This window comes from Rhinoraja longicauda, chromosome 37, assembly GCF_053455715.1.
Source record: "Rhinoraja longicauda isolate Sanriku21f chromosome 37, sRhiLon1.1, whole genome shotgun sequence".
In the NCBI taxonomy this organism is placed as follows: Eukaryota; Metazoa; Chordata; class Chondrichthyes; order Rajiformes; family Arhynchobatidae; genus Rhinoraja; species Rhinoraja longicauda.
This window is the reverse complement of record NC_135989.1, coordinates 989007-1013750: the sequence shown is the minus strand read 5'-3', so window position 1 is coordinate 1013750 and position 24744 is coordinate 989007. Positions and strand designations below refer to the sequence as shown.

At 52.1% G+C, this 24744-nt stretch overlaps 1 protein-coding gene across 1 annotated transcript in view; it reads left to right on the top strand.

The window, feature by feature from the left end:
- Window positions 1–12977, top strand: part of LOC144610560 (adhesion G protein-coupled receptor E3-like) — a 95695-nt gene extending 82718 nt beyond the window's left edge. Inside the window, exons 13-17 of the mRNA XM_078429364.1 lie at window positions 1062–1128; window positions 1874–1965; window positions 3583–3751; window positions 5050–5136; window positions 12945–12977. Of these exons, the coding sequence (XP_078285490.1) occupies window positions 1062–1128; window positions 1874–1965; window positions 3583–3751; window positions 5050–5136; window positions 12945–12977 (448 nt within the window). The remainder of the gene's footprint in view (window positions 1–1061; window positions 1129–1873; window positions 1966–3582; window positions 3752–5049; window positions 5137–12944) is intronic.
- Window positions 12978–24744: the final 11767 nt, after the last annotated feature.

The window sequence follows — 24744 nt, the reverse complement described above, 5'->3', positions numbered from 1 at the left end:
CCCATATTCGTAAACTGTGACTCCTGGTTCTGGACTCCCCAACATTGGGAATATTTTTCCTGCATCTAGCAGTCCAATCCCTTAAGAATGTTATGTAAGATCCCTTCTCATCCTTCTAAATTCCAGTGAACATAAGCCCAGTCGATCCGATCTTTCATCATATGTCAGTCCCGCCATCCCGGGAATGAACCTGGTGAACCAAGGGATATGGGGAGAAACCTGGTGAACCTCCGAAACTCAAATCCTCTCGCTATGAAGGCCAACTTGCCATTTGCTTTCTTCACTGCCTGCTGTACCTGCTTACTTTCAGTGACTAGTGTACAAGGGCACCCAGGCTGGTTGCACCTCCCCTTCTCCTAATCTGACACCATTCAGATAATCTGCCTTCTTGTTTTTGCCACCAAAGTGGATAACCTCACATTTATCCGCATTATACTGCATCTGCCCACTCACCCAACCTGTCCACGTCACCCTGCAGTCTCATAGCGTCCTCCTCGCAGGTCACACTGCCACCCAGCTTTGTGTCATCTGCAAACTTGGAGATGTTATATTTAATTCCTTCGTCTAAATCGTGAATATATATATTGTATATTGTGAATCTAGGCTATCAAGGAAAGAGCAAGAGTTTTCACCAACAGCCCCAACTCGTCCTCAAGGAGGTCTCTCCGGCTCAGGGGGAGGTGAGTTGGGGTGGGATAGGGAGACTGAGAGGCAGATACAAGGGGTGAAGTGGAGATGGATGGAGTAAGGTCACTGAACAATCATCAGGGGAGAGCACATAGCTAAGGATGAGAAAGCCCTTCCCCAGCCACAACTTCCTGCAGCACAAGGACAAAGACCAGATCCATTCACCAGGTTATTACCCAAAGACCAACAGTGCACTGCTGGGTCCAAACAGAAATGAGTGAGGCAGCAATGTACCCATGACTGGAATAGTCGTTTCCAGCCAAGCCTCACACATAGCAGATATGTTACTGGTGTGGGAACATACATGTGTGTGTGCAGAGTGTAAACATTTTACCGTGTCATTTGGAAACAATAGTTTTTGCCTCTTTCCCCAGTTGTTGGTTGGATCTGAAGTCGGGATTTCTCTGGGCTTTCCTGGCTCCGATCTGTGTGATTATTCTGGTAAGTTTGGAAAAATATGAAAGAGAGAATGTCTGTTGAATTCAGGAAATGTGAGCTGATGCGTTTTTGAACCACATATGAGGATAGGATATCAACCATGAATGGCAGGGTCTTAGTGAGTGTGGAGGAACAGAGGGTCCTTAGAGCAAGGCACAGATCTGGTATGGTGACAGCTACTAAACCTGCAGGTTAGCCTGTGCTGAAATCTGGGGTATTAATATTTAGCAGTATCGGATTGGATGAAAGTTCTCCAAAGAGCATTGGTAAAGATTATATCTTTTATTACTGGTTATCATGATCAATCTTTAGACCGACCATAAATATTTGTAGATTCACAATGCACATGATTAGATTTGAAGTCATCCACTCAGGACTGATGGAACACTACAGAAATATCTACATCACTGTCTTTTTTTAAATGAATGTTGAGGATCAAAGGGCAAACCTGTCCAAATGTAACTATGCATAGAAACATAGACATAGAAACAAAGAGGAGGCCATTTGGCCCTTCGAGCTAGCACCGCCATCCATTGTGATCATGGCTGATCATCCACAATCAGTAATTCGTGCCTGCCTTCTCCCCATATCCCTTGATTCTGCGAGCCCCTAGAGCTCTATCTAACTGAGATGCACTGCAAGATGTTTCTGTGGAAATGTAAATGAATTAAAGATTACATCAAGAAAATATTATTTCAATAAACCACTACTTTTCTTGGAATAATGTGGCTTTTTCTTTTCTTGGAAGGTCAATGGAGGATTTTTTATTATCACTGTGTTGAAACTGGCTGAAAAGTTTTCAAGTGTCAATCCTGATATGGGCCAGTTGAAGAACATCAGGTGAGAACAACTGGTCTGGCTGCTGGTACCTTCCTTGGTTGATACGGTATCTAGGTCAGGCAAATGGCCAGCAGTCCATCTGTCTTTTGTGTTTTTTGTTGTTTTTGTCTGAATTGTAGTTTTAATATGGTGTAGGGTTTGTATGTTATGTGGGGGGTAGGGGGTGGGAGGGAACGGGAACTGTAAAATTCTCTCTCCCGAACGGAGACGCGACCTTTGTTTCTGTGTCGTGCCCCCGTTCCCGTTGCGGCCTACCACCGGCCATGCACCTGGGACCACCTGAGGCTCTGGTTTGCAGAGCCCGCGGCCCGGACTCACCACCTGCGGCGCTGGCTGCCTGCGGAGGCTGCAGGAGCGGCTGCGACTTGTCTCCGGAGGCTCCGGCGCGGGCCGCGTGGACGTCGGAAGCCCGCAGGCCCCTGGGTGGGGGCCGACATCGGGAGCACTGGCAGCGGCAGCGACAGCGTGTTCGCCCACCCCGAATCGCGGGGATTGGGTCGGCCCGCCGCGGACCTTTCCCCGTCCGGCACGGCCTGAAATAGGCCGTGGACCTTTCACCGTCCGGCGGGGGCTTCAATGTCGGGAGCCCCGACCGCCCCGACCGCCCCGACGTGGCAACTCCAACAGCCTGACCGCGGGAGAAGACGGCAAGGAAGAGAAAAATACATTTTTGGCCTTCCATCACAGTGAGGAGGGACTGGAGGAGACTCACTGTGATGGATGTTTCTTTTTGTTTGGTGTTAGTTGTGATTGTATGTGTTATTGCATTTTTATTGATTATTCTTATTGGTCTTATTGTTTAACTGCCGGTAATGTTTCATTTCACTACACATTTATGTGTATGTAACAAATAAACCACTATTGACTATTGACTATTGACTATTGACTACTTGCACCCTACCCATCCTTTTTCCCATGATTCACATGAAGCTGCTGATGCTGACAGGTCCTAGAGTCATACCGCATGGAGACAGGCCCTTTGGCCCAACTCGTCCTTGCTGACCAAGATGCCCCATCTAAGCCATTCCTGTTTGCAGTTCTGATTTGGGATTCGCGCACTAACAGATGTTGCCCTTTCCAAACTTACCAAAAGGGGAAATAACACCAGGCAGATGGAGGGGACCTTGACGGTCGCAGAGAGAACAGTTGGCTCCAGGGTCATAGGTTGGGTACCACATGTGGAAGGCCAAGCATATGAATCAGTCAATTGCCATTCCTGTCCTGCTATCTGTCGAGGCATCTGAATGTGTGTTGGAGATGGGCATACTCTGTTTACTCAGCATTATTCTGTTTGAAACAAACATTTCTCAGCAGAGGCCAACATCATATTTTTTTCTTTTCCAATAAAGCCTTTGACGTTTGGTGTGCCACAGGTCATGCCTCACTTATTGTATCAGCTGACTTGCTGATATCTCTACCGTTGCAGTCTGTGCATTGAAGTCTCGCTGTTTCATTTGATGGGGATTTCAGGATTTTAACCCCAGTCAACACAAATAACTGCAAGAAAGGATCCAGAAGCAGCAGGAAGTTTATATTGCACTTTAAAGTATGTACTGCAGTGAGTGAGACAAAGCAAAGTATTGCCTTGCATTCAGCTTCTCGTGCTTCTAGTTTTAGGGTCTTTACCTTCACCGCTGTTGCTCAGCTCTGCCTCCTGGGATGTACTTGGATATTTGGCATGTTGCACTTCCAGAAGGAAACAATTGTCATGGCCTACATCTTTACCGTGATCAACAGCATGCAAGGAATGTTCATCTTCATTCTGCACTGCCTCCTTAACAAGCAGGTAAGTCCCCTTGAGAATTTGTTTAGTGTGTCCAGCACCATTCACTCAAACAGTATGTAGATGGCCAACCAGAGAGAGGGCAACCCAACCCTGGACCTTCCATTGGGGAATGAGGCAGGCAAGTCACTGGCCTGTGTGGGCGAGCACGTTGTGACCCGTCACCAGAATGATGGACTCAAGTCAACAGTGTAGCCATGGGCACTCACATAGGCCCCAGCTGTGCCTGCCTTTATTGAAAATGGCAGCTACAGGACTAATAATGTTATCATAGAAGGGGTTTTTAACTTTTCAACTATTAACTGGGAATATCATAGCGCAGAAGGTTTAGACAGGGTAGAATTTGTCAAAGGTATTCAGGAACATTTCCTCAGGCCCTTCATCAAAGAAGGCAACGCTTGATCTTGTCTTAGGAAATTGGAAGTGACAAGTGGATGAGGTGTACATGGATGAGGCTTTTGGGACCAGCGACCATGGTTTATAAGGTTTAGATTAGAAGTTGGAACATTTTGTTAAAGTTGTAGAACATGTTGGTGAGGCCACACTGTACTGTCTTCAGTTTTGGTCACCCTCCTCTCGGAAGGAGGTCATTCAGCTGGAAAGAGTGAAGAGAAGGTTTGTGAGGATATTGTTCAAACTTGAGTGGGGTGAGATATTGGAAGAGGTTGGGCAGGCTAGTTCATGTAAACCTCCTTCACACCCTTTGCAAAGTTTCCACATCCTTTGTGTAATGGGGAGACAAGCAAATGTATACAATACTCCAAATGCTGCCTCACCAAAGTCTAATAAAGCTGCCTGACCAAGTGTATCCACAATAACATTGTGGGAACCAAGGGAAAAATGGGTGCCCACTTGTTGGCATGGATATCGTGGGCCGAATGTTATAAGGCTCTATGACAATGATGGACAACATTATTAGCCATAATATCTACTCAGCTGAATGTCACAGAGGAATCTGTAGATGTCACAGAGTTCCAGGGTCTGGCAGATATTAACAACTACTGGGTCACCAATACTGAGCTCAGTTGTGGAACTGAGAACGGTGTCAGGTGCAGGGTGGAAACTGGAGCAGGAGCTACCTAGGCAGTGTGGCTGACTAATCCACTCACTGCAGATAATGCTGGAGTGACCCTTTGTCCTGGTGCTGAAATCTTGCCTTCTGCTTTGGCAATAAGAGTGAGGCAGCCAGAAGCCAGCAGCTGGGGGCCTGGATTGTGAGCTCCATGGACAGCCCTGGTGTAATGGCCACTGGCAATGGTGTGGACAGGATTGTACACACTCCATGTCACCTTGTCTTTCAGGTGAGGGATGAGTACGCCAACTTCTTCCTCCGTTTCTACCGATTCAAAGACTCAAAATACTCTGAGTTTTCAACTTCTTCGACGCAGGTATGGTTATGATTAGTCAAATGCTCTGTCTGTCATGGGGGAGTGATTGTACCCATGTCCATAGTGATGTGACCGGATAGCTCAGCTATGTTTCTCACTGCGTCTCTGTACATGTGACTATAAGGACCAGTACCATGACCAATTCCCATTAAGTGGCCTGTTTTCACCTGTATCTCTTCCGTAAATGGGCTGTTTTTAGCTGTATCTGCTCGAGGGAACCTGAATCTTCCAGGATCAGTCTTGATTGATTGAATTGAAAGATACAGCAGGAAACAGGCTCTTCGGCCCACTGATTTCACTCTAACCACCAGTCACCCGTTCATACTATATTCTATGTTATCCCATTTTCGCATCCACTCCCTACACACGATGGGCAAATTTACAGCGGCCAATTAACCAACATGTCTTTGGGTAGGGGAGGAACGTGGAGCACATGGAGGAACCCCTCGCCATCACAGGGAGAACTTGCACATTTCACACAGAGAACACCCGAGGTCAGGATCGGACGTGGGTGTGTGGCGCTGGCTGTGAGGATTTGATTATTTTCGAAGGATTTGTTTGGCGAGGACAAACGAAAGCAGTCAGAATTTGCTTTTTGGACTTCTGTCGGAAAGCAGAGACTCTCTTTGTTGAAAGAGTCCTCTAATTGGGGAGGATTTGTTCGTGTTTTCTGAAAGTTGTAGGAGCGGCAGTGGCTGGCGGAAGGCCAAGTTGCACTTGAACTGGTGGGAGCTGAGTCTAGAGCGGTGTTTGTGGTCTGTAGCATCGGAAAGCTCCCTCCCACACCGACTTTGCCCGGTCCAGGTGTGCCGGGTAAGTACGGCAACAGTGCATTGGATTTTCGTTGAAGCCGGGAGGGCGACCGAGACCTGGGGAAGAAGCCTCCGGAAGCTCCATTTTCTACGACGGGAGGATTGGCACGTACTTTTCACTATCTTATCAGGAGGAGACTGCTTCTGTTGCTTTGCCAGGAAAGCCTTCACAAGACTTTAAACTGCTGCAAATGCGTGGAGGTGCAGCAATAGCAGAAAGACTGCTTTGACATAAAATACTGAGACGTTTTGTTTTGCTCCACGCCCTAAAGATGGCGGCCCCTAAGAATTATGCAGCTGCCGTACAGTCGGCAGTCTCTGTGACTAAAGGCCATGAGTCGTTGGGGCGTATACATGGGGTGAAAGTGACCTTGCAGGGCAACATTACCTTCAAGGCTGTGCTAACCGCGCTGGGGGAGACTGTTGGCAAGAAGGCCATAATCGCAGGCGCGGTGGTCAGTGGGAAGGCTGTTGTCATCCTAAAGACTGAGCAGTCGGTGGCTACCGCATTGGAAAGGGGGATCACGGTGGCTGGGATTTACATGGCGGTGGACCCATGGGGATGGCCCGTGCTGCCGGTCATGCTGTCCAACGTTCCCCCTTATGTTCCGGACGCGCTCCTGCTCCCACATGTAACTAAGCTGGGGGAGGTGCGATCTGGGCCCACCAAACTGTTGCATAGGTTGGATGATCCCGAAATGCAGCATGTATTAACGTTCAATCGCCGTGTGTACATACAGCTGGCACAGGGGATTGATATGGAGGGGAGTTTTGAGGTTGAATGGGAAGGATTCTGCTATCGCGTGTTTTGGAACACGGGCCAAGCACGCTGCCATGCATGCAAAGAGGTGGGGCATTTCCGCAGGAATTGTCCCAAGCATCGGGCTGCCAGCTCCACCAAGGTGGCCCAGGAAGGCAGTGCTGGCCCATCTGGGGCTGCTGGTTCTACCACGGTGGCCCGTGATGACTTTGTTCCCTTGCCCCCATCCTCCATTCCCACACCACCCCCATGTCCCGTACCTGTGGCGGAGGATGCCGGGGCAGGGTGGGGGGTGGATGAGGGGCACTGGGAGAGACAGAAGAGTAAAAAAGCTAAATGGAAGAAGAAGAACGTTCAAGCGGGACGCCAGGCAGAAGGTCACCTTAATGAGGGTCCCCCGGCAGTAGATATTATCGAGCTCGCCTCTGAGCCTGAGGGTCTGAAGGCTGGAGAGGATGAGCAGGTAGATGGCGGGGCGGAGGAACAGGCTTCAGCTATGGAGCTGACTGTACCACCGCACGCTAGTGGTTATAAGAGGAGGAGGCACGGGTCCTCTGACACGGAGAACGGCCCTGAAGGTCAGGGGCGACCTGAAGGGAGGTGTTTCTCCCCTGTTGAGACAGAGTACCCAGTACACGCTTCCTCTGGGCAGGAGGATGCCTCTGTAGTGCAGGGACCACCTGAGAGTGGTGACACACTACCCGAGGGGGCTGATCCCCCAGGGATTGCGTCCGCTGGTTTAGAGGGTGACCAGGGGAAGATTGATGGGGGGGACTTGAGTGTGGGGGTGGGTCCCCAGCCCATGATCCCCGTTGAGGCTACGAGTCCTATTGAGGGGTGTGCTGCCCCATCGGCTGAGGGAGCAGGGGAGACTCCGGGAACATCGCCCCCTGAGGGCCAGAGCGAGGTGGTTCCCCTGGTGGTGGGGGACGGGGACTCTCTGGGTGACGGTGCTGGGCCGGGTGCCCTGGGTGCGAAGGAGGACATGGTCGTTTCGGATCGTGTCCTTCGGTCGGACTCCAGACGTACCCTCTCACTGCCCGCCCCGGAGACTTCCTCCAACATCACTGCCCCCAATCCGGTTACAGAGGGCGGTGGGGGTGTGCAGGAGCCTGGCCATTTACCAGGCAGCTTGCCACAGTTAGAGGTACCGGTACCTGCCCCCGTCACTGATCCTGGGGGTGGGATGGTGACGGAGGAGGGATCGGGTGATGTGGCCGACCCGCCCACCTCACAGGGAGGGGTGAGCGAGGCGGCTGGGAGTCAGAACTATCCAGACTCGGGCTCAGACATTGAGTGGGAGGAGGAGGGGGACGTGGAGTCCAGCGACAGTGAGTTGATGGACTGTCCCACCCGCAGCCCCGTGTCTCGGCTTGTTGATATCTGGGAACTCCGGAAGTTTCTGAAGGACAGCAGAGGGAAGAGGAATAAGGCAGATCTGGCTGTCGACCTCTGGTCAGACCTGACGGTACCCTTGCAGTCCATTTATGCCATCCTTCAGGAGGAGGGGAACATAGCAGGTGTATTGAAAAATGAGCGGCGCCAGCTCCAAGAGCTTTTTAAGTCCCTAAAGAAAGGGCAGAGGGCTCGGGGAGGCTCCATTCCGTCAAGGGGGGCTGGTAAAAGTTCTTGTGCGCTTTCAAAATGAAGCTCACTATAGCCAGCCTGAATATTAATGGGGCCAGGGAGTCTCTCCGTAGGTTTCACCATCTCTCGGTGCTGAGGGACGGGAGGTACGCGGTGAGCTTCCTGCAGGAAACACACACTGTGGCTAGTGACGAGCCCACCTGACTCCTGGAGTGGGAAGGGGGGGGTCTACATGAGCCATCTCACCTCCATTTCGAGTGGAGTGGCCTTCCTGTTGGCCCCATCTTTCCAGCCGGAGATTGTCAAGGTGCAGGACATTGTACCAGGCCGGTTGTTGTATCTGGCCGTGCGCCTGGATGGCGTGCCGTTACATTTTATTAATGTGTACGCCCCCAAGAGTGGTGCTATGCAGACGCGGTTAACACAAGAAGTGACCCCGCTGTTGAACACCATCGATCGGGGGGAGTGTGTTTTCCTGGGGGGTGATTTTAATTGTACCCTTGAGGCGAGAGATCGCTCTGGCATTCAGCGCGATCCGGCAGCGGTCAAGACATTAAGGGAGTTGGTGGATTCTTTTGAGCTAGTAGATGTTTGGAGGAATTTCCATCCCAACTCCGGCGCCTTCTCATACAGGTTTAAGGGGGGTGGTTCCCGTATTGACCGTGTATATGTGTCTAAGGCTTATGTGTCCTGTGTCTCGGCAGCCTCCATGCGGTTGGAGCCGTGCTCGGACCACTGCCTGGTGCGAGTGGACTTTATCCCGACGCGCACTCGGGCAGGGTCCGCGTACTGGCACTTCAACAACCGGCTGCTGGAGGAGCGCCGGTTCCGGGACTCATTCAAGCAGTTCTGGGCGGAGTGGAGGGAAAGGCAGGGGCGTTTCCCTTCCCTAAGGCAGTGGTGGGATGTAGGGAAGGCTTACGTCCGTCTGTTTTGCCAGGGCTACACGAGGGGGTCGACCAAGGGGCGGAACTCCGAGATCGGACGGCTTGAGAGAGAGTTGCTCGACTCGGAGTCTCGCCTGGGTCAGACGGAGGGGGACTCGTGTGAGTGGGAGGAGTACCAGGAGAAGAAAGGGGCACTGAGGGACTTGCAGCTGAGGAGGTCCCGGGGCGCGTATGTGAGGTCGCGAGTCCAGATGTTGCACGATCTGGACCGCGCCTCCCCCTTTTTCTTCTCCCTGGAGAAGTGCCGAGGTGCCCGCAGGCAGTTTGTCGAGTTGCTTGTGGACGATGGCTCCCCCGTCACGGATCCGGAGAGGATCGGTGCCTCAGTTTGGTCGTTCTATGACACTCTGTTCTCCGAGGGAACATCTAGTGGGGAGGCACAAGGGGTGCTGTGGGAGGGCTTACCCGTAATGTGCAGGGAAGTGGCTGAGCGCCTCGATGATCCCCTAACTCTGGAGGAGTTGACTGGTGCCCTGCACCAGCTCAGGAGGGGCAAGTCTCCGGGGCTGGATGGGCTGACTGTGGAGTTTCTTCGAGCCTTCTGAGGTGTCCTGGGGGGCGACTATGTGAAGGTGTTGGGGGAGAGCCTGGCGACCGGGGAGATGCCCTTCTCGTGGCGCAGGGCAGTCGTCGTCCTGCTGCCCAAGAAGGGCGATCTCCGCCTCTTGAAGAACTGGCGCCCTGTCTCTCTTCTCAGTACGGGTTACAAAGTCTTTGCACGGGTATTGGCCAATCGCCTGGGGCCTATGCTGTCCCATGTGATCCACCCTGACCAGTCCTACACAGTCCCGGGCCGGTCCATCCAGGACAATATCCATCTGGTCCGGGACCTGATCCATCTGTGCCAGAGGGCTGGTCAGTCCGTTGCCTTTCTCTCCCTTGACCAGGAGAAAGCGTTTGACCGGGTGGGACACGACTACCTTCTCGGGACTCTGCGGGCGTTTGGATTCGGACCCCATTTTGTGGCCGGGTCCGGCTCCTATACGCTGCCGCAGAGTGCCTGGTCAAGGTCAATGGCTCTTTGTTGGCTCCCATTCACTTTGGGAGGGGGGTTCGTCAGGGATGCCCCATGTCCGGCCAGCTTTATTCCCTCTGTGTGGAGCCATTCCTGTGCCTCCTACGGAGGAGGCTGGCAGGTTTGGCTTTGCCGGGGCCGGGGGTGGAGGTGGTTCTCTCGGCCTATGCCGACGATGTGCTACTAATGTTCACCGACCCGGTTGACCTGCGGAGGATGCGTGAGTGCCAGCGGGTGTTCTCAGCCGCATCCTTCGCCAGGATCAACTGGGGGAAGTGTGCTGGGCTCTTGGTGGGTCAGTGGCAGGTAGACTCCCTGCCGGAGGAGATGGCAGTTTTTGCGTGGAGCACCACGCACCTCCTCTATCTGGGGTTCTACCTGAGTCCCACTGAGGGGGCTTGGCAGGCGAATTGGCAGGAGCTGGAGGCGAAGGTGGTCGCCCGTGTGGGGCGCTGGTCAGGCCTCCTTGGTGTGTTATCATATCGGGGTAGGGCTTTGGTCATAATCCAGCTGGTGGCCTCTCTGCTGTGGTACCGGCTGGCCACTCTGGTCCCGTCCTCTCGTTTCATCGCCATGATACAGAGGAGGTTAGTTAACTTCTTCTGGGGTGAGAGGAACCACTGGGTCTCTGCTGGGGTTCTAAGTCTCCCATTGGAGGAGGGCGGTCAGGCGCTGGTCTGCGTCCGCACTCAGGTGGCAGCCCTCCGACTCAGGACCCTGCAGAGGTACGTGTACTCCGAGTGCCCTCCCAGATGGCACTCGCTGGCCACGTACTTTTTCTGCCGGGGGCGCTGCCTCCAGGAGGGATCACGGCTCCCGGTAGCGGGCATGAGTCAGCGCGCTAGGTGGGAGTTGCCTGGTTTTTACCGTGATCTCCTGAGAGCCAGGAATTTGGTCACCTTCAGCCAGGGCGCTGCTCCTCAGGGGGAGGGGGGTGCTGTGGTTGTGAGGGGGGCCGGTCCTCACCCTGTCACGGTGGGTGTCGAGGAGAGGCGTGTGCGTGGAGCGATTCCGACCGGGCTTACCCCCGCTCCGTCGGAATTGCTCATCGGACCCACGGCACGGGTCCCTTCCCGAGAGCTGGCCCCACGCAATATGAGCCGCCTTTCCCAGATGCCCAGCGTGCCGTTCCGTGACGCGGAGAGGAGCGTTTTGTACAGGCTGCTCCTGCACACTCTCCACTTCCTCGCTCTCGTCTTCCGTCCGGACACGCCCTGGCGGTCCGTGTTACCACCTGACGGCGGGAGCGGTCCCCAGTGGAGGTCTCTCTATAAGGGGGTCCTCCCGCTTTACATCGGGGACCTGGGGTGGAGAGTGTTGCATAAGGCTATAGCCTGTAACAGGTATTTGAGCCGGTTCACGGTCTCGTCTGCCGCCTGTTGCTTCTGCGGTGAGGAGGAGACCGTGTACCATTTGTATACAGAGTGCGTGAGGTTACAGCCCCTGTTCCAGTATCTGAAGGGGCTGCTCCTCAGGTTCTGGCTCCATTTTAGCCCTACGCTTTTAATTTGTGGGCACCCGGTACAGAGGGGGGAGGGTCAGGAGGGAGGAGGGGGTCTCCCTGTTGGTCTGCTCCTGGGCCTGGCCAAGATGGCCATCCGCGGGTCCAGGCAGCGGGCAGTCGACGGCCTCACAGAAGTCGGCTGACTACCCCTGTTCCGGGCTTACGTCCGTGCCCGCGTGTCCCTGGAGAGGGAACACGCGGTGTCCACGGGGACTCTGGAGGCCTTCTGGGAACGCTGGTCGCCGCGGGGGGGTGAATGTATTGTTGACAGAGATGGCGGGATTTTAATGTGATAATTGTTTAATTTGTAAACTGCCGATACAGGCGGCTTTTGTTTGATCACATTTTGCTTAGTATGTTTGTATGTTTTTCTATGGAGGTCAGGATGGAACCCGGGTCCCTGGCACTGTGAGGCAGCGGCTCTACCCACTGCACCTCTCTGCCTCCCTGGTCATTGTTTTTCCTTTTACCGGGGATGTACAGCACCTTCTCTGACACCCACAATGTCACATTGACCTGTAGCTGTTGATGTAAGGTGCTCACTCCATTCACACACCACCCTGTACTTGTACACAGGTCTGCACTCACCCACCCAAATCCCAATGAACCTGTCCACTGCTCCAGTCATTGGCCTAGCGATGGCCCACACTGCCCAGATCAGGTCACACTGTGGTGCTACACAGCATGGCCAGCCATTCCCCACACCCTGCCCCATTCATTAGCGCGTACACTGTCTCCCACACTCCCACGTACAAACCTGCACCATCGGCCAGATATCCACCCACTCAGTGTCACACATGCTGTCACACACAGTCTCCACACTCATTCACACACCCACCCCACCCGCAAACCGTAAACATGTGCCCCCAAATATTCATCCTCCCACTCAGCCACTCACTGCACCCACAAACTGTTCCCCACACACCGAGACCCTCGCTCTCCTCACCCTCTGCCCCCATCCATCCCCTCAGACAGCCCGAGGTGCAGTGATGGTCTGTGTTGGCTCTCATGGTGTTGCCTGCTGTAACATGGTGGGGGTTGGCAGGGCTGGTGTGCCCGTGTCTTGCCCGTGAGAACATTAGTTCTCTGCTGCCTCAGCCAAAGCCAGCAGGTTCCCTGGCCCCGACAGGCTGCCACGTGGGGTTGAGTTTCTGATCCTGATGTCTTATCTGCTTCCTTGCAGGGTCTGCGAAGCACTCATGAGACGGCAATGTGATTGAAAGCACGAGAGCCCTGCAGAGCTAGCTAGCTACAGCTGCTTCAGCAAGAGACACAGAGCACAAGAGCAGCAGTGCCCTGACTCGCTTCGCATGGGACCGTAACTCACCTCTCTGCTGGGACTGACGGCCCCACTGCTGTTACCACCCTCTCCCCATTCTCGCCTCCATCGCTCTGTTTCAATCTGCTATAAACTTCGGAAGAAAGAGGCAAGAGGCTGCAGCTGAGAGTTGAGCTGTTTCAGCTCTCTGCTTCTATTGAGCATGTACATTGCAGGAGTTCATAGCTTCTACATTATGAACCAGACTGTCCAGTAATAACCACAGCAGCACCTAGCCTGGATTCCAGGGAACAGACGAGTTACCTTTCACTTCAAGCACCTCCCTGGGTAGATGGGATGATGTTCGTCTGGCTTTAAGATTGCTTGATTGGTGATCCTTTAGCTGCTGGCTATTGGACAATGGTTGGCAAGGTGACAAACCAGGATTCAACCATCGGAAGTTGAGCACGGTGGTTGAGTGCTCGTGAGTTTGAGAGGAGTTTGGGGTTCAGCATGGGCAGGGTGGGGGTTCCTGTGGATGTGTAGCAGGTTTAGAGTTGAGTTTGTGCTCAATGCATCAATCGACTGCTCTGCCCTTGGCTAGATATGGCCTGGAGGTGACTGCTAGTGTTCGTAAGCTGTTAGGGGGTGCAAGTCCCAGTCTGGCTTTTGCCTGCTGTTGGGTTGTTGACACAATATGATGACAAGAGAGCATGTTTGAGCTGCAAAGCCATTTCCCATCACCACCCATCATTATTTGGAGCTTTTCAAGAGCCAACAACAAGCATGTTGTAAATGCCACTGACAACCCATCTCCTGATTGGCTCGGGACATGTGAGGCACAGATGAGCTTCTCTCTCTAGGGGCAGTGGCAAGGGTGAAAGGCCGAAGGGTAGGGAAGCTTGAATGGGACACACCAGTCACCAGGTGAGATGCCAGAGTGTAGCCCAGGCCACTGCTCAGCCCTGAGTCGGACCCAGTGCAAGTTCCTCAGCAGAGAAACACCACAAGGCAGCCTTCACATGGGACCCCATCTCCTCCCGGTCCCTCCAGCCCTCGGCACCATTGAGTGATGCCCACCATCATCTCACTGCCACATTATCTGGATGGAGTGGTTCATGGAGGGACCACCCATTGTCACCCTCTCAAAGACAGTGTGGGATGGAGCACTCAACCTTGCCTTTGCCTGAGGCTGATGAATGTAAATGCAGCCAGTGCTGAGCACGGCTGTGGTTCCCAGTGCCCTGGGTTTGCCCAATACCTGCAACAGGTGAGACAAAGGAGGTTTCAACGCCTCATACAGAGGAAGCAGGAAGGGCAATCTGGTCACACCTTGTTACTGTGCACTGATACATAGAAATGCAAACTTCTTAAAAATGCAAGGCCTTTATTTAATAAAAGTATCACCCTGATCTGTGGGTCTTGTTAATATGTTCACATTCCTCATATTAATAATTGTTTCTCATAACTTGTTAGAGGGTGTGGTCTAAACGTGAAATATTCAAGGAGTTACTGAATGAGGGCGGTTTAGACCAAATGTGCCTTTGAAATCCTTGGTTATGGGGAGAAGTCAGGAGAATGGGGATGAAAAAGAAAAATTGATCAGTCATGATTGAATGGCCTAATTCTTCTCCAATGTCTTATGGTCTTATGCCCTGGGGAATGAGAAGTCATTCCTAAAACCTGGACTGAGATCCCTTCCTGCACTTGGCCACATGCATCAATTGCTCAGAACGTGTAGAACATCTGTGGTTACTAAAAACTGTCTACAGCAATGTCTACAGTTAGTACCCACTGTCTACATCTGTCTACAGTTAGTACCCACTGTCTACACCAGTGTCTACAGTTAGTACCCACTGTCTACACCAGTGTCCAGTTAGTACCCACTGTCTACACCTGTCTAGTTAGTACCCACTGTCTACATCTGTCTACAGTTAGTACCCACTGTCTACACCTGTCTACAGTTAGTACCCACTGTCTACACCTGTCTACAGTTAGTACCCACTGTCTACACCTGTGTCTACAGTTAGTACCCACTGTCTACATCTGTGTCTACAGTTAGTACCCACTGTCTACACCAGTGTCTACAGTTAGTACCCACTGTCTACACCAATGTCTACAGTTAGTACCCACTGTCTACACCTGTCTACAGTTAGTACCCACTGTCTACACCTCTGTCTACAGTTAGTACCCACTGTCTACACCAGTGTCTACAGTTAGTACCCACTGTCTATATCAATGTATATCGGGTAGCCGGAGTGCAGATAAGGATTGGCGGTGGCGGTGGTTTCGGTGCCTAGAGCAGTACGCGGACGGCGTTCCCTGCCAGGGTGCCGATGGCGGCAAAGACAGGGAATGTGTGGGAACAACCGGGGTGTTAGCTGCCGCTGCCCAGGGGCTGCTAGCCATGGCGATGGTAGGTGCGGCCGGAGCGGTGGTGATGGCGACGTTGCAAGCCAGGGTGGCCGGCGCTGCGAATGGTGAGGAAGGCGTGGATGGACGGCACTGCGGGCGGCCAGGGTGTTGGCATGAGTTGGGGGCGGCTAACACTGCCAATGGCATGTGGTGTTTGGATACTTTATCTTGCATTGAGCTTCTACAATGTACCACTCCATAATTGTCTGGATTAAACTCCACCTGGAATTTATCTGACCATATTTTCAGCTGAACTATATCCTGCTGCTTTCATTGGCAACCTTTCTCACTCTCCACAATTCCAATTTTCATGTCATCTGTAAACCTATCATTCAGTTCCCTTACATTTTCATCAAAGTCATTGGCCAAAGCACTGCTTCTTACAGAACAGCTCTGGTCACAGACCTCCAGTCAGAGAAACACATCTCCAGGGGTAGTCCCTCTGATGTCTGTGACCAAGCCAACATCGATCAAATCGACCAAATCTCTAGGGATCCCATGTGATTTAATCTTCTAAACCCACCTACCATGAAGAACATTGTCAAATGATTTACTAACGTCTATGTAGACTACAGCCATTACCCAACTCTCATCACGTAATTTTGACACCTCGAAAAACTCAATCAAATTTGTAAGATAGGACCTACCCCACAAAAAAGCCACTCTGAATATCTATATACTAAAACTCTCATTTGTTTGTTTGTCCCTGAACTACAGCCCAAATGGTACATGATAGTGCAACAATTTTAGGCCCACCTTACTTACCGTTGTCCCTTTGGTGCTAATGGAAGATGTTTCATTGAAATTGGTGTTATATTTTTTAAGTTATTCACATTTAAATTTTAAATCTATCTCCGACGGAGCGAGGGGGAGGGAGGGAGGGAGGAAGGGGGGAGGATGTGGGGAGTTGAGGGGGATGGAGGGGAAGGGGGGAGGAGAGGATGCTGCACCAGGAGAGGTTTGAGCCCAGCGGGTCCACTTGGTCTAGTTACTAATAAATCAATGATTTTTCAAAAGCAAATTCCAAATCCTGTCCTTTAAAAGCTCCTTCAATAATTGTTTTATGACAGATAAAAGGCTAACTTGCCTATAGTTTCCCAGATTATCCCTGCCATGCCTTGAGTATCTCCTTCCTTGCCTCTATCAGTATCCTTGGATGGATTCTATCAGGCTCCACGGCCTTGTCTTCCTTAAATATATATATATATAAAAAGTACATTTATTGTCATTCAAAAACATGTTTTTGGACAAAATGAGAGGCAATAAAAAAGAAAGCAATAAAACACACAATCACAACAACCAACGTAAAACAAAAAAACATCCATCACAGTGAGTCTCCTCCAGTCACCTCCTCACTGTGATGGAAGGCCAGAACGTCTTCACCCTTCCCTGCCATCTTCGTAATTGCTGTGGTCGGGGCTCCCGGCATTGGGCGGTGGAAAATGCCGCGGCCAATTACAGGCCACGGCAGACGGTGAAAGGTCCACAGCGGGCCAACACAAGCCTCGCGATTCGGGGCGGTCGAAGACACTGCCGCTGCCTGAGCTCCCGAAGTCGGCCCCCACCCAGGGGCCTGCGAGCTTCCGACGTCCACGCGGCCCGTAGCCGAAGCCTCCGGAGCTTCCAAAGGCGAGTCACAGCCAGACTCGCAGCGCCACCACAGCCTCCAAAGACAGCCAGCTCCGCAGATGGTGAATACAGTCCGCGGGCTCTGCGATCCAGAGCCCCAGGTGGTCCCAGCTGGAGGCCGCCAGCTCCAGGTGTTTGGCCGATGGTAGGCCGCAGCGTGAACGGAGACACCACCCAGAAAAAAAGTTGTGTCTCCGTTCGGAAGAGACAATTTTTATAGTTCCCCCACACATAGTACACAACCACAAAAAAGACAACATCACATCCAACACTTACAATTAAGACAAAAAACAAAAAGACAAACGGACTGCAGGTGAGCCACAGCTGTGCGCAGCGCCGTCACATAATGTTTCCCAAGACTGTCTCTCATAATGTTTTCCAAGACACACAATAGCTCTTCTTCCTTAATATTCACATACCCAAGAATATTAAACATTCACTAATGTTTCTCCTTGCTCAATTCCGTTGCAAAGTATTTGTATAGTACCTCACCCACTTGCCCAAATCCATGAATAAATTCCCTCCTTTGTCCTTGAGTGGACCTGCCTTTTCCCCGCTCCCTACACATGTATCAAATGCCTTGGAATAATCCCGAATCCTACTTGCCAAGGGCATTTAATGGCTCCTTTTAGCCCTGAGTTTTCTTTTGAACATAGGTCTTTAATGTTCACACTGTAGCGACCATAGAGAATGGTCCAGGTCGTCGAACCCTCGGATTGGCCAGCGAGGTCACGTGTGAACGCGACCGTGGGGATTGGTCCAGGGAGCGACATCGCGGATTGGCCAGCGTGGTCATGTGCGCTTTTGGCGCCAGATATATCAGTTCGGCGAAGTCTTCGAAAGAGACAGTAAGTTTTTGATGGTTGTCCTTTACCTTGTTGTTTAACTCTGTATTCGAATATTGCGGCTGCAATAAACTTCTTCTACAACCAACAAGTTTTCGGACTCGCCATATTGGTGACCCCGACGTGATCTGGACGATCACCGACTATGCAGGAACCCGACGCCTCGTTGTCGATGGCCGCGCCGGGCACACCGGAGTCAAGCGCGGTAAGCGTTCACCTTCCGTGGTTTTGGACGCACGCACCGCAATCTTGGTTTATACACACCGAAGCTCAATTTCATATAAAGAAAATATCGGACGACTCCACGATGTATTACTACCTCGTCAGCGCTCTATCGTCGGAGACGACCACGCGCGTGATGCGGTTCATCGTTAACCCACCTGCGGAAAGCAAGTACGAGGCCATGAAGAAAGTATTACTGCGAATCTTCGGGTTTAATAGGCATGGTGGTGCGGCAAGACTTCTGCACCTACCGGATCTTGGAGACCGACTGCCTTCCGTCCTCATGTCCGAAATGATGATGCTAGCCGGTGAGCATACGGATTGCCCTATGTTCGAACAGGCATTCCGCGAGAAGCTTCCTTAGGATGTCCGACTGCTGCTCACGGATTGTTCTTTTAAGGACCCCGAAGCATATGCAGCGAAAGCGGACGCGCTCATAGCGGCAAAAAACAAGGCAAGCGGTTCGATCAACAAGGTCTCGACATCAGTGACCACGCCACAGCGATGGCAAGATGGCGCCGCGTCTCCCGCCAATTCTCCGAAAGCCCGCCAAAAAGATCCGCACAAGCGCGGCTGGTGCTATTATCACCTACGATGGGGTAGCGAATCCCGCAACTGCCGCTCGCCTTGTAACTTCGCGGGAAATGCCTCGGCCGATCGTACATAGGGGCAGTTACGATTGGCCAGAACCGGCGCCTCTATGTCCATGATCGATTCACGGACACAGAATTTTTGGTGGACACGGGAGCCATCGTCAGCATAGTGCCGCCGACCGACCTCGAAACCAGATCGGGTAAGACAGGTCCCACCCTCATCGCGGTTAATGGCAGCCCAATTCGCACTTTCGGTATACGGAAGATGTCCCTTGTGTTAGGCCTCCGCACGTACGAATGGCCATTCATCATAGCCGACGTCAAACAAGCGATCCTGGGAGCAGATTTTCTCTGGGCTTTTTCACTGGTCCCTGATGTCCGCGGTAACGACCTCCGACCCTCCGCCGAAGATGAGCACGTCGCTCCGACAATCGCCTCCTCGCCCAGCCCTACTGCCCAGGCCGTCGTCGCGGCCCCCGACTCATATGCTGAGATTCTGGCGGAGTTTCCAGAGCTGCTCATTCAACGTTTTGACACGTCTTCGGCCAAGCACGGCGTGGTCCATCACATCCGCACCGAATTTCCTCCATCTTCCTGAACTCCGCCCGTGCCACCACCAGTTTGTCTGGCGGTAGTCTCCTGGCCCGAGCGAAAACGGGAGGACCTTCTGGTGCCGACCTGTCTAGACCTGCTTTTCCCCCTATTTCGGCGGTGGACTGCGAAGTGGATCCCCAGGAGCTTGCGGAGGCACAGCTTCTAGCGGATACCGCTTCGGCATACCAGTCCACCACTTCGGGATTGAAGTTGGCCCAGGTAGCTTGTGGGTCAGAAGGCACAAAAGTCTGGTGCGATGTTTCTCTTCCCCGTCCCAGGCCGGTAGTACCGCCCTCCCTTCAGCGCCGGGTTTTCGATGCCATTCATGGGCTGGCGCACCCGTCCATCCGCTCCACCTCTGCTTTGGTAGCAGCTCGGTTTGTCTGGCATGGCCTACGGAAACAGGTAGCGGGTTGGGCGCGTGCCTGCGTTCCCTGTCAGACCGCTAAAGTCCAGCGCCATGTCCAGCCCCCCGTACAGGATTTCGAGGTCCCAGCTGTTCGTTTTTTCCACATCCACGTGGATTTGGTCGGTCCTTTGCCTTCCTCCCGGGGCTACACCCACCTCCTCACGGTGGTGGATCGGTTCACCCGGTGGCCAGAGGCTTTCCCATTGTCTGATATTTCATCAGCGTCTTGTGCTAGGACTTTGGCCCTTCATTGGGTAGCTCGTTTCGGGGTCCCGGCAGTTATTACCACTGACAGAGGGCCACAGTTCACTTCGTCCCTCTGGGCCGCGCTCGCAGAACTGTACGGTTCCAAGTTACAACCCACTACTGCATATCACCCCCAGGCAAATGGATTCGTAGAAAGGTTCCACCGTCAACTTAAGGCGTCCCTCAGTGCAAGGCTTGAAGGCCCGGACTGGGTAGACCAGCTCCCTTGGGTTCTTTTGGGCATCCGGACTGCTCCTAAGCTAGATCTCGGTGCGTCGTCCGCGGAGCTAGTATATGGCTCGACACTTCGAGTACCCGGAGATTTGTTTCCGGACCCTTCAGACCAGCTGCCTACAGTCCCATCAGTGTTAGCATCTCTCCGGGAACGGGTGGGCTCCCTGGCTCCAGTTCCGACTTCACGTCATGGGTGTCCCATGGTACATGAACCGCCTTCCCTGAAGGACTGTGAGTTTGTTTTTCTGCGAAAAGATTCCCATCGCGCCCCGTTGCAGAGGGTCTATCAAGGGCCGTTCCGGGTTTTGCGTAAGGGAACGGCTACCTTCACCTTAGACATGTGCGGCAAGAGTGAGCTCGTCTCGGTGTCCCGGCTCAAACCTGCACATTTGGATCCGGATCAACCAGTCCTGGTCGGTCAAACCCCTAGGAGAGGCCGACCTCCGTTAGTTCCGCTCAGTCCAGGACCCCCCGTTCCTCCAGTTCCTCCAGGACCCCCCGTTCCGACAGTTCCTCCAGGACCCCCCGTTCCGGCAGTTCCTCCAGGACCTCCCGTTCCGGCAGTTCCGCCAAGTCCGGAACCCCCGGCTCCTGTGGTTCAGGCTGTCCCTCTCCGTACCCGTTATGGTCGCGAAATCCGGCTCCTTGCTAGGTTCTGCACCTCGGGTTCTGGGGGGGGTCATGTAGCGACCATAGAGAATGGTCCAGGTCGTCGAACCCTCGGATTGGCCAGCGAGGTCACGTGTGAACGCGACCGTGGGGATTGGTCCAGGGAGCGACATCGCGGATTGGCCAGCGTGGTCATGTGCGCTTTTGGCGCCAGATATATCAGTTCGGCGAAGTCTTCGAAAGAGACAGTAAGTTTTTGATGGTTGTCCTTTACCTTGTTGTTTAACTCTGTATTCGAATATTGCGGCTGCAATAAACTTCTTCTACAACCAACAAGTTTTCGGACTCGCCATAACACCAAACAAAATACCATTAAAATAATCTTAGCTTTGATGTGATCAATATTGTTCCATTTCCTGCATATCCATACACTCCTCTTTAAGTGCCAATATCATATCTGCCTCCACTGGCAGCATGTTCAAGGCACCCACCACTTTGTACCCTACACATCTTTGTCACTCTCACCCTCTAGTCTTTGACATTTCCAGCCTAGGATAAAAAAGGTTCTGTCTGTCTGTGCTCTCTGTCTCTCATAATTATATAATCCACTATCAGGTCTCCTTTCAGCCTCATGTTCCAGAGAAAACAATCCAATGTTGTCCAACCTCTCCTTTTAGCTAATAATTTCTAAACCAGCCAGTTTCCTGATAAACCTCCACTGCAACTTCTCCATAGCTTTCACAACCTTCCTGTCATGGGGCATCCAGAACTGCCCAAATGCAGCCTAGTTTTAGAGAGCTGCAACATACCTTCCTGTCTCTTATACGCAATGGCCTGGACCGATGAAGCCAAGTGTAGAATAGCTGTTGTTTACCACTCTATCTTCGCATGTTGCCATTTTCAGGGAGCCCTGAACATGGACCCCAAGATCATTCTGCATCAATGCTGTTAATGGACTTGCCAGTGACCCATTAACTGTTGACAATTTTTCCTGCTCCCTTTATATTTTTCAAGGGCTTTGTCTGATTTCAGTTGCATGTGCTTCCTTTATATTGTTGATCGTCCTCAAAGCTGCTTGTTTCATCCCCATCTAAGCCCCTGGCACAATGGGAGTCCCAGTCAACCCAGTGAAACCACCACTCCAACAATCCTGCTTTCCACACTCTGTATGGATGTTCCCCAGTTGACCATTGGGAGACCTACAGTATAACCACTTTATTATTCCCGAGCTCTATGGCCTTGTGGAATCAGCCCTCCATCTCGGAGGTTTACCGCAAGGTACAGTGGCTACTGTAAATTAAATGTGAGCATACGTGATCAACTGCAATCATTAGTCAGTCAGAGAGTCATAGAGCATGGAAAGTGGGCCTTCAGCCAACCTCTTCCATGTTGACCAAAATGCCCCATCTACACTTGTTCATTTGCCTGCAATTGGCCTAAATCACTCTAAGCCTTTCCTATCGATGTATCTGTCCAAATGTCTTTTAAATATTGTTATAGCACTTGCCTCAACTACCTCCTCTGGCAGTGTCGTGGTTAACGAAACCTGAGAATGAATCAGATGACACGGAGAATTCTTCAAGAAGTTTAAACAAACAACGGCTGGAACAATCAAGGAGCAAATTGCCTGACTGTTCACCGAGTACAATGAGTAGCTTCCTTTTATAGCATGCTTTCATTTCCAATGCCTTTCCTACCCAATCACGTTCAAGCATTTCCTTTACAACCAATTACTTGCAAGTGCATTCCTCCTTTACAACCAATTACTTGCCTTTTCTTATGTCGCCATCCTTATTTCTTACTCATCCAGCCGTGATATGTTACAAAGATGCAAACGTTATACATTACAAAACCGATTACAAAGTCAAGTCAAGTTTATTTGTCCCAAACACATACAAGATGTGCAGTGAAATGAAAGTGGCAATGCCTGCGGATTGTGTAAAATATTACAATTACAGCATAAAAATTAAAATGAATACAGAATTTTTTTTAGTCCCTGGAGTTATAATAGTTAACAGTCCTGATGGCCTGTGGGAAGAAACTCCATCTCATCCTCTCCGTTTTCACAGTGTGACAGCGGAGGCGTTTGCCTGACCGTAGCAGCTGGTACAGTCCGTTACTGGGGTGGCAGGGGTCCCTCATAATCTTGCTTGCTCTGGATCTGCACCTCCTGATGTATAGGTCCTGCAGGGGGGCGAGTGTAGTTCCCATGGTGCGTTCTGCCGAACGCACTACTCTCTGCAGGGCCATCCTGTCCTGGGCAGAGCTGTTCCCAAACCAGACTGTGATGTTGCCGGACAGGATGCTCTCTACAGCCCCAGAGTAGAAGCAATGAAGGATCCTCAGAGACACTCTGAATTTCCTCACTTGTCTAAGGTGGTAAAGGTGCTGCTTTGCCTTACCCACCAGTGTGGCAATGTGCGTTGTCCATGTCAGATCCTCTTTGATGCGGACTCCCAGGTATTTAAAACTGCTCACCCTATCCACAGTAGACCCATCTATCTCCAGTGGCGTGTACGTCCTTGGATGTTGAGCCCTTCTAAAGTCCACAATCAGCTCCTTAGTTTTTGTGACATTCAAGAGGAGGCTATTGTCCTGACACCAGAGTGCCAGATCAGCCACCTCCTCCCGGTAGGCCTTCTCATCGTTGTTGGAGATACGGCCCACCACCACAGTGTCTTCAGCAAACTTGATGATGGAGTTTGAGCTGAACCTGGCCACACAGTCATGTGTGTACAGGGAGTACAGTAGGGGGCTAAGGACGCAACCCTGGGGGGATCCTATGTTCAGGGTGAGGGAGCTAGATGTATGTTCCCCCATCCTGACCACTTGGGGCCTGGCGGTGAGAAAGTCCAGGACCCAGGCACCCAGAGGGGTGCTAAGCCCCAGTTCCAGCAGCTTCTCAACCAGTCTGGTGGGGACTATTGTGTTGAAAGCTGAACTAAAGTCAATGAACAGCATCCTCACATAGCCCCCCTGGTTGTCCAGATGAGAGAGAGCGGTGTGCAGAACCTGGGAGACCGCATCATCCGTCGACCTGTTCAGACGGTATGCGATCTGTAGTGGGTCCATGTTGCGAGGAAGGAGGGCACAGATGTGGTTCTTGATTAGTCTCTCGAAGCATTTCATGACAACCGAGGTGAGGGCCACCAGTCGGTAGTCATTTAAACATGCTGGAGAGGCATTCTTTGGCACCGGTACAATGATGGATCTTTTGAAGAATGCAGGAACCACGGACTTGGCCAAGGAGAGGTTGAATATTGTGGTGAGCACTGGAGCAAGCTGAGTAGCACAAGACTTTAGCACTCGCCCAGATATAGCATCTGGGCCTCCAGATTTCCTCGTGTTCACACGCGTCAGAGCCCACCTCACCTCATGCTCGGACACCGAGAATGTGTGCACATCCCCGGCGGTGGATCCCCCTCCAACCTCACTAGCCAGCGCACTGTCGGTGTTGTTTTTAGACGGCGAGCTAGGGGTAATGTTGCCCGTCTCGAACCGTGCGTAGAAGGAGTTCAAGTCATCAGCTAGGGAGGTGCCGGCACTTCCGGTTGAGGGGGTGCTGGACCTGTAGCTAGTTATAGTCCGTAACCCCTGCCAAAGGCACCTGGTGTCCTGCTGCTCCATCTGCGACTCCATCTTGTCCCGGTACCTCCTTTTTGCGTCGTTCACTGCCCTTCGCAGTCGGTAGGACTCTCCCTTGTAGTCGTCCATGTTGCCGGATGCCAGACCGGAGTTGTAAGCAGCGGTGCGAGCATTCAAGGCCACGCGAATAGACCTGTCCACCCAGGGTTTTTGGTTAGGAAAGATACTAACCCTTGCCATGGGGACGATGTTATTGGCTATTGTTGCAATGAAGTCCGTAACCGCTTCCGCAAACTCAGTGACGTCTCTGGAACTTGCTTGGAACATATTCCAGTCGACATCGC